This window comes from Pempheris klunzingeri, chromosome 11 (genome assembly GCF_042242105.1).
Source record: "Pempheris klunzingeri isolate RE-2024b chromosome 11, fPemKlu1.hap1, whole genome shotgun sequence".
Lineage (NCBI taxonomy): Eukaryota > Metazoa > Chordata > Actinopteri > Acropomatiformes > Pempheridae > Pempheris > Pempheris klunzingeri.
In genome coordinates this window covers 4,131,586-4,140,582 of record NC_092022.1, presented here as the reverse complement: position 1 = coordinate 4,140,582, position 8,997 = coordinate 4,131,586, and the positions used below count along the sequence as shown (strand labels likewise).

The 8,997-nt window shown below is 42.3% G+C and overlaps 1 protein-coding gene across 1 annotated transcript; it reads right to left on the bottom strand.

Annotated features, from left to right (window-relative positions):
• Positions 1-788: 788 nt before the first annotated feature.
• Positions 789-8,997, bottom strand: LOC139209240 (protein-glutamine gamma-glutamyltransferase 2-like). The gene is made up of 15 exons (XM_070838880.1): positions 8,961-8,997; positions 8,046-8,240; positions 7,608-7,844; positions 7,400-7,518; positions 6,606-6,734; positions 6,338-6,515; positions 5,980-6,115; positions 5,767-5,870; positions 5,346-5,619; positions 4,482-4,487; positions 4,218-4,240; positions 3,808-4,041; positions 3,508-3,668; positions 2,338-2,477; positions 789-987 (listed from the first exon to the last, which is right to left on the bottom strand). Exons 1-15 carry the CDS (start codon positions 8,995-8,997, stop codon positions 831-833), a joined length of 2,130 nt encoding a protein of 709 aa, XP_070694981.1. The 3' UTR covers positions 789-830.

Sequence of the window (8,997 nt, the reverse complement as noted above, 5' to 3'; positions counted from 1 at the left end):
GAACATTTGTCTCCTGTGGCTTTGAAGAAGCTTCATAAAGTCAGATTACTCAAATGACATCACTTGAGAAACCTCACATTGGGTCTGGAGGCCACACATTTTGAACAGAAAGTCATTAATGGGAAGTGTAGAATCCACAGTTTTTAAAGGGTAAAGTGTGGATATCTCAGCCTTTGTTGCTTCAGTCTTTTATTCACTTTCATCCGTCTCTCAAACTTAAGCTCAGTGCAGTAAGCCGCTGGAGTGCCCCTCTAACCCCTCTAACCCCTCTAGAGATCACAGGGTTCTCTGGTTCGACTCTTGTAATTTTGATTTGTGAGGTGTCAATTCTTTGACCACGCTGGCAGGAAGTTTGACGCACCGGGGCAGGTCAAAGGGTGCTGACAGGACAGGCAGCTGAGAAGACTGATAATATTTTGATCATGGGTCACACATAGCGACAGACAACCACTCATACTGTCAAATACATTTAGCCTTTAAGGCTTTATTCCTTTTTCATGATTGATTTGTATTTACTTTATACCTTAACATATGTTCGGATGTGTCTAATGTACAATGTTAGTATATGTTGCTTTTGGAATGGTTTTTGATCATATCCTGTGTATACTATTAGGATACTGTGATATGCACTATTGGAAAAGTCTTGTAATCAGTTTAAAAAGAGGATATCATGTGAAATACAGAAATGCTGTATGATCATATGTACAGAGAATATCAATCATTCAGAATAGATTTACTGAATAGAGACACTTTACTGAGAAATATAAATAAGAATTCTTTGCCAGAGAGTTAAAGATGGTGTTTTTTGTTGCTAAAGCTCAGGGGACTCTTCAGTCGGTGGTGACAGAGACTTTGTGGAAGCTCCTGGAAATGATAGCGGGGCTGTTGCTGTGGGAGAAAGTGGCCATCAGCAGTTTAGTGCCAGGGGAAGTGGCCATAACGGACACCATCTTCTCTATCTTCTCGCCTGGCTGCAGGACAACCAGTCTGGGAGGAAGAGAAAGAGAGACTTAATCTTTCCAAATTGTAGCTCTCACAAAGACACAAGAGCAGCCCTGAAGCATTCCTGGAGGTCCATTGTTTTGCACAGAAGTCAGTAATAATATTGGGCTATGAATAAAGGGGCAATTAGCAAGAATTTCACATGTTCACCACAAAACAATCATAATATATGTGTGTGCATGTGTGTATGAAGTTGTGTGTGCGTGTGTGTGTGTGAGTGATGAGTTTTGGTTAATACAGAGATACAGAGACTCACATTCTGCCCTTTTCTCAGCCAAAAAAAAAAGCAAATGCCAAAGCAGCTTTGTTGTTCTAGTATTTAGCATGGTAATGTATTACCTCCTAAGTAGCTGAAGCTCTTCTCTGATTAGTTTATTCCTTTCTCAGGTGAAACATTTGCTCCATTGTCTGGGCCAATTAAAAAGCCAGCAAGGCTCAAGGGGGCTGAAATAAGAGGAAACTAGGACGAAACCAGGGAGGGATGGATTTAAAACTTTCACGGACAGAGTTTTTCCACATAATGCCACAAAGGGGGGTTTGAGGTAGAATAAAGCACAGGAAATGGGAGGAGGAGGCTGAAAGGTGCAGTGTGCACACCAGCTTGGAACCAAGGCCTTTATCAAAATAAAAGTAAAATAAAAAAAATAAAACAATAATAACTAATTTTAAGGAGGCTTTGAATTTACAGCTTGAAGACTAGTCTAGTAAACTAGTAAACAAACTAGTCTAGTTATCTCCTCTATATATTCACATGAACAGGAGACGTGTGTACACTGTGTTCTGCATGTACAAGGTGCTTGAAAGAGTGCAGAATGTGCTATTTTGCACAGCATTACATTAAAACATGTCAGAGCATGTCACCGGCTGAGGTGGAACCAGAGGAACAACACGTGAACCTTAACTGTGTTATCTCGTCTCTTTTCTTACATGGATTCTCTGTGGCTCTCATCGTTAAATCTAATTAGAAAGAAGAGCGGATCATTGCATGAATATGTGAATACATTTAACCCCCAGAGGGTGACGATGCCCTGCTCTGCTCACAGAACTACTCGACTGCATTTGGATGTAACAGCATTATGTTTGTTGTGCTGCGACGGCATACCTGACAGCATTTCAGACAGCATTCCTTCGACATTTTAGCCTCAAACTAGGAGGATGTGTGTGAGGCCACTGAAATGTGACCGCAGAACCAATTGTGCGCGTTTTTTTTTTTTAGTTTTTCTTTTTTTTTTTTGTACAACACATCTGTTGTCTTTAGGAGCTATGCGAGTACCAACCAGAGATATGGCCTGAGAGGGATAATCTATTGCATTTCTTGACCTCGAACACACTCACCTGGCCTCGTGTTTGCCCTGTAACAGGCCAGATCCCTCTACGGTCAGCACCGCTCCGGTCAGACTTTTGGTGAACGGGTTGGTGAAGGACACCTGGGCTGTGATCTCTTTCTTCATCTGGATGGTGTCCCCCCCTTCAACCTGTGAAAAAGACACATGTTGAGACACGAGAGCCAAAAAGAAGAGAATCCTCTATTCCTGTGACAAGGAGCTCTGCTGCTCTAACCACTTGAATCTACACCGTGCTGAGGGGCTGTCAGTAGAATTTATTTCAAACGATGGAAAAAAATGTTTTTAATGTATGCAGGTTTGGTACATAAGGTGGTAAATTAGCACAGACTCCTTTTTCTGAGGTAACTGTTGTCATTTAACCTTTTTTCTTTCGCTTTGTTTCAAAGTGATTAGAGATTTACTGTCATTTGAAGCTGAAGAACTCCAGTATGAAACTCATTAAAGGAGAACTCTGGCGTTTTAAACCTATTTCTAATGCTATTTTATAACTATTTTTACACATTTGGGTTTGAAATGACTGGTCAATACAAAAAATGTATTTGCTCTGTATTGTCAGACACTTCAAATCTTCAGTCTGAGCCTGTCAGTGGCAAAAACAAGCACTTTTAGTAGACTTGTTTTGATCGTGCACTTTAACCCAGAAGGATCACATTGCAGCCATTGTAACACCTTTGCTGCCTGTTCTTGGCTGCCAGCTGAGGCGATCTACTGGGCCAGCTGAACAAGTTGTTGCACCTACAAGTCATTTCAAATCCAAAATACATAAAACTAGGCCCAGCTTTAAGGTAAGGTAGCACAAAGTCAGCTGAATATTACCCGCACATGCTATTAGCTGGGCAGAGATCAACATATGGTGCAAAAAATGATCTTTTCTGCTTATTATCCATCTAAAGTCTGGTCTCAGGGGGCAGAATTTATATGTTCTGCTCATAAGGGCAATATTAGCTCGGCAGCAAAAAAGAGACTTAGGTAAACAAACTATGTCAGTGCTGAATACTTTATATTTCTCTTCATTAGAATAATAACTTCATCTTCATCTCACAACTGGCATGCACGAACGAGATCAAAGTGAACAAAGATGAAGAAGATAAAGAAAGGAAGACAACACGACATAATTTATTCATGAGCTGAAGATTACGGGGGCTGGATGCCACTGTACCTCTATTGTTAACTGTGGTGGGCTTATGTTGAACTCCTGTGTAGCCAACACCCTTTCTTTGGTCATCATGTCCTTGAGCACCACTGCCACGTTCACAATGTCATCACCTGCCAGGACGCACTCGTACTCGGAGGGAGCGATGGTGTGGTGGAGCCTCAAGACTGCAGAGAATGTCAAGGATGTGTGAGAATGAGTTTTAAGGTTCTGTAGAGGTTTCATTTCTTAAACAGTTATATTATCGTGAGCACACTAACAGAGTGAAATGAAATTCTTCTAAATAAGGTAAGCACGGCTCCTCACCTTCACCTGGCTGTATGCGCACTTCTCTGTGTGCTTTCCAGAAGCTCTCTTGTGGGTCTTTGTTGTACTCCTTCACCTGAGCGTTGAGGTGTTCCACCAGGACCCTGGGGCTGTTTGACTGGTTTGTGATCGTCACCCACATGACAATGCTGTCACCCACCGATGGCACCCCATCTATGTTTAGAGACACCTCCAAACCGGGTGATGTTCCTCCTGGAGATGAATGGAAGAGATGTGCACATTGTGTCAAATAGGTAGCGGATAAGATTGCATCCGTTAAATGTGAATGATAAACTACTGCTATCGATACAGACTGTGCATGTTTATATGACAAGTTTAGACTTTTTCTTCCAATTAGTGGGATCAGCTGAAATCTGACATGCAAAATGGGTAAGATAATGTCCACATATGGGAGATGTTTGTTCTGGGCTTTCTGGTAGAAAGTACTGGAGGCAAACTCCCTTAAAAGTTCTGTAACTATTTTTTTACGTAAGGTTGTCTAAGTTGATCCCACTGAAAACAAAGTTGCAGAGCGGGTAAAATATTTTATTATATTTTAGTCTCAATGTTAATCAATTTAAATAATTCTTCTCTCTCGTCTTCAGCACAGCATGATGTCTAGTGTGAGCAGCCAATCAGAGCTGGGTCAAGCCTAAGCCTAACCAATCAGAGACAGTCTTCTTGGCACTAACATCACCACAGGCTCCAAAACTAAGAAGGCAATTTTGAAATCCAGGCTGCAGAATGTCAATCCACTAACCAATGGGTGACGTCATGGTGGCTACGTCCACTTCTTTTATACAGTCTATGGTTGACATGTTTTGTGACAGTATTCAAAGTACGAGAGCTTACCTGCTCCACCTACAGCTGACTGACTGGAACAGAATAGATCTGCTGCAAAAGTGAGAGAGGCTTTGTCATAAAAGAAGCAACGGTACCAAAGTTAAATAGGAAAATAGTTCACCAAAAACATGAGTGGATACTTTTTGGCAATGAAAACGTGGAGTTTTCTTGCCTTAGAATTATCTAGTAAATAATTTGGGGTTAATTAAGGAGGTGTTTCCAGATTTCTAGGTTTCCAGAACAGATGAAAAGTTTTTTCTGCCACCTGTCGGTGGAATAGCGAGAAGCCATTGGTGGGAATTAGTTTAGTGTAATCCACGTGTAAATGCGTGAGGAGCCTGGTCCCCTGGGGACCTTTAGGTTGCAAAATAACTTCCATTTTATGGGCTGTGTGTGCATGTGTATGTTTGCATAGGAAATGCTTTGTTGCACAGCTACTGACCGCTCCGACTCAATGTTACTTCAACTGGAAATTTTCCCCCTGAAACAGGGAGAAGAAACAGAACAATGATGAGTGTTCTCTACAAGGTGAAGGGTGAAGGTGCTTTGTTACACAACCACTGACCTCTCCTCGCTGTGCTTCTTGGAGCGGCTACTAGTTTCCCCCCTGAAGAGGAGAAGAAAATGAAAACAACTTTATCACACATGTTGTTTCTACTTATTGTTTCTACTTATACGCTGACTCTTCTCGTTACGCTGCTTGGCTGCTTTTGGGGAACCCTTTCTGACCTTTCTTGCCCTTGTAAGTCCCTGTCAGATTCTCTGGTCTGTCTGAGCCGATGCTCTTGGTGTAGATCAGCTGTCCCACCCCCTCAGTGTCCACCGTCCTCCCAACAACGTGTCCATTGCGTATGATCAGCCGTATGACGTCAGCGTCAACAGAGGCATAGATGAACGAGGCGTCATAAGGGGCGCCGAGACAACGTCGCTGGATGGCAGCTACTGGGCAAGGACCACAGCAGAATATCCCTGCGGAGAAAATGGGTTTATTGATACAAACGAGTTACTTATCATGTATTTTATACTCAAGAAGGAAACTTCCATGTCAGAAAAATGTCAAAATAAACTGAATAAATGACAGAATCCTATTGAAGCCCACTTGAGTCACGGACCCACCTGCACTCTTCTCCTGGGGGGTCGGATCCACAACCTGCCAGCCATCAAACCCCGCACCGAGGTCTGGTCTCCTCATCCAGCACTCTACCCACACATGGAAGTTCCTGCAAGAGTTTCAGAAAAGTTCAAAACTACATTCCTAAATCATCCCACAGCTCAAAAAGTAAAAGACCGACTGATATCTTTGTGGTTTGAGAGAAAAAAGACACCAACCAAATGCTGTCCTTTGACAGGTTGAGCTTCTCCCCTGCATTTGTGTAATATTCCTCTATTTTCACGTTGCCATCGCTGTCATGGGCTGCATTAAAAACCGTCACCACCCTGGAGGGAATACCCAGCACTCTCATCACTGGAAAAAAAAAAAAAAGTCAGTTTAACCAGAAGACAGACCAGAATCAAATCATCTGTACTGACAAATTTAGGCCTTAAATGTGATGAGCTCCTTTAAAGACCAGAAGGCCAGAAAGTCATCAAAGGTTTCAGTGTTTGACAGTATTCCTGATGGGCTGAACTAAACCTGCAAACACATGATTTTGTAAATACACTCTTCAGTCTCAATTATTCAGAGAACCTGTGCAGAGGACAGATGCAAAGACCCAGCACTGCCCATAGCGGACGGGGCTGCAGTTGGACGAGACCCAGCGGTGAAGGATGTCAGCGCTGCCGCTCCACTCTGTGGGACTGACACCATCTTTGTAGCTGCCGCACCACTTTCCCGCCAAAATACCCAGGTCGTCATTACAGTTCACCTTGGACAGGAGGAGATATACCGCTAACTTTTCTGTTGTTGAAAAACTGCAGGGGAATTTATACATACAGAATTTGTGAGTGTCTCTCACCATGGCACAGATGACCCTGCTGAGGTAGACTGGGTCCGCTCGAAGAATGTAGTCTTTGTGTTTGTCACCGAGGTGCTGTGGGCTCACCTGCAGGAGCTGCAGGCATGCCTCGAGGACCCCAGGCTCATACTGCATACATGCAAACACAAATGCAGCTGTATTGTATCCTTACCAGCAAATAATGCTCTGATTATACATGATCCAATGAGGATAGTTAAGACACTAGCAAGACACTACAGCGGAACCAAGAAGCCTCCCCAGTTGATTACTTTAAGACAATTATTTTTCTTGTATTACAAGATTTGTAAAATGATCTGTTTAAATCTGTAAATGTGACATCATCTAATTAGATATGATTTGCATACATTTCCTGAGCAGAAATGTGAACATTGGATAACGACAGGTACAAAATTCTTGTTTCATTTTGATGACATATTAGAGCCAAATGTTTTTACAAAGGAAATTTTGATTATCTTTGTTAATCACTTCATAAATCAGAAAATACTGTCTACAGCCATAAAAAGTACTTTTGCCATGTTTTAGGAATAAAATGTTAAATAAATGAGGCTATGAATGATATCTGAACAAACCCCTCAGCAACAACCTTCAGAATATAGATAGGAATAAAACTGGAGAGTATGGTGCACATAAGTGCTACTGAAGTGTAAAAAAATAAACACCTAAATGTGTATTTTTCAAGGTTTTTCTGAGAGTTTGTCCACCAGTCTGAGAGAGAATACATATTCTGTAAATGAAAAAATAATGTTTTTGCCTGCTGTGTCTGTGTCACGCACCTGACCAAACGACCACGGCCGCCTTCTAATGTTTAGATGGGTGCCCATGAAGACAAGCCCATAATCACTCTTGATGTACTCTTCTATGTGGGTATCCAGGGGCATGTACACTGGGTCATCTGGAAAGCAATTGCAGCACTGTGGCATGACCTCTACAGCAAAATAATTGTAAACCTTTTAGACAACAAGTATTACCACATGGACTCACCTTTCAGCCAAGGGTTGCAGAGCAGCACAAATGTTCCCACCATGTAGCTCCTTCGGTGCTGTCCGGTCTGCATGTGGACCCGGAGGTGATACAGAGCCACCGCGGACTGAACAGGGGAGCAGACGTGGATGGTGACTGACTGAGGATGCACGTCGCCTGGGTAGACTTGGGCCGACCAACCTTGGGGGTCGGACCGCTTGCCAGAGAACCGGACAGGCATCCTCTCTGACATGTTGCCTGTATATGAAAAAAACAACACTTGCAGGTTCACTTAAAGTGAGACTGTGTGACTGTCTAATGCAGAAATAACATCAAGTCCTTCTTTAAAGATGAAAAGTTTCATTCATAAGCAGGGTGGGTACTTTTTGTCGCTTACTTCTTGATTAAATGACATGGTTTGGGTATAAATGTGAGCAGACTTAATCCTATCTTGGATACCTAGACAAACCTCCAGCACCAGGCTCTCAGTGAGATGACTCCACGACTGGCTGTGAAACAGCAGAGTGAGTTTGAAAGGTTTCCCTCGTCGCACCACCAGGTGCTTTTGGCTGAGCCCCTGCGTCTCATGGGAAATGTGGTTTTCGTGACCCTCAAAGTTGACTAACTTCAGTCTGCAGGGTCCTTTGTCGGGCCCTGGAAAGACAGAACAGAGGGAAAAAAAGAGGGAGATACAGGAAAAGGGGGCGTATTGGAGATAAAAGGTCAAAGATGTCAGCCTTTTCATTTTGACACCACATATGTTCCAGCAGCCAGAAACCCTGATTCTTCCAACATATGTGGTGTCAAAATGAAAAGGCTGATATCTTTGACCTAACAGAATAAAAATACAAAACATATAAAAAAAAAAGAAAAAAAATGCAAATCTAATCATTGTTATTAGCTTAGCAGATTTTTTTCATTTTCACTCACATGTTGCAAAACTGTGCCTCCTCTCTGTCACACACCTTTGTTAGACCATCCTCACATTCTGTCACACACTCTATGCAGCTATGCAGCAGCAGTCTTTGTGCCTTTATCGGCACCACACACCACAGCAACTACAAGACTTGTGAAGTCAGACAAAGAAGTAAAAGAAATAAAGAGATTCTTCAGTAGAATATCCTACCAGAGAGGTGATCGTACTGAGTCACTCACTTTTACTGTCTACTTCCTTTATGCTGAAGTAATACTTGCCAAGCCAGAAATGAGATGAGATGGCCAAGCCGTAAATTATAAAATCTTAAGAAATGATCGGTAATAGCAAACAAAGCTTAAAGTAACTTAAGGTTTAATTTGAAGGTAACTCATATGCACACACACACATTTCTGTGGAGGAGACTTAAAGTTAAAACTTGAGCAGAAGAGTGAACTCACCACATATGTTTTGAGTAGTCTGTTGCATGTAGTCCAT

Excerpts from the sequence above, each read along its gene's own strand:
- LOC139209240 (XM_070838880.1), bottom strand. The coding sequence starts at position 8,997 with ATGGACTACATGCAACAGACTACTCAAAACATATGTG. Across the intron at positions 7,845-8,045 it reads GGTGCTGGAGGTTTGTCTAG|GCAACATGTCAGAGAGGATG; the intron begins GTATCCAAGATA and ends TTTCATATACAG. Across the intron at positions 2,478-3,507 it reads CACCACAGTTAACAATAGAG|GTTGAAGGGGGGGACACCAT; the intron begins GTACAGTGGCAT and ends TCTTTTTCACAG.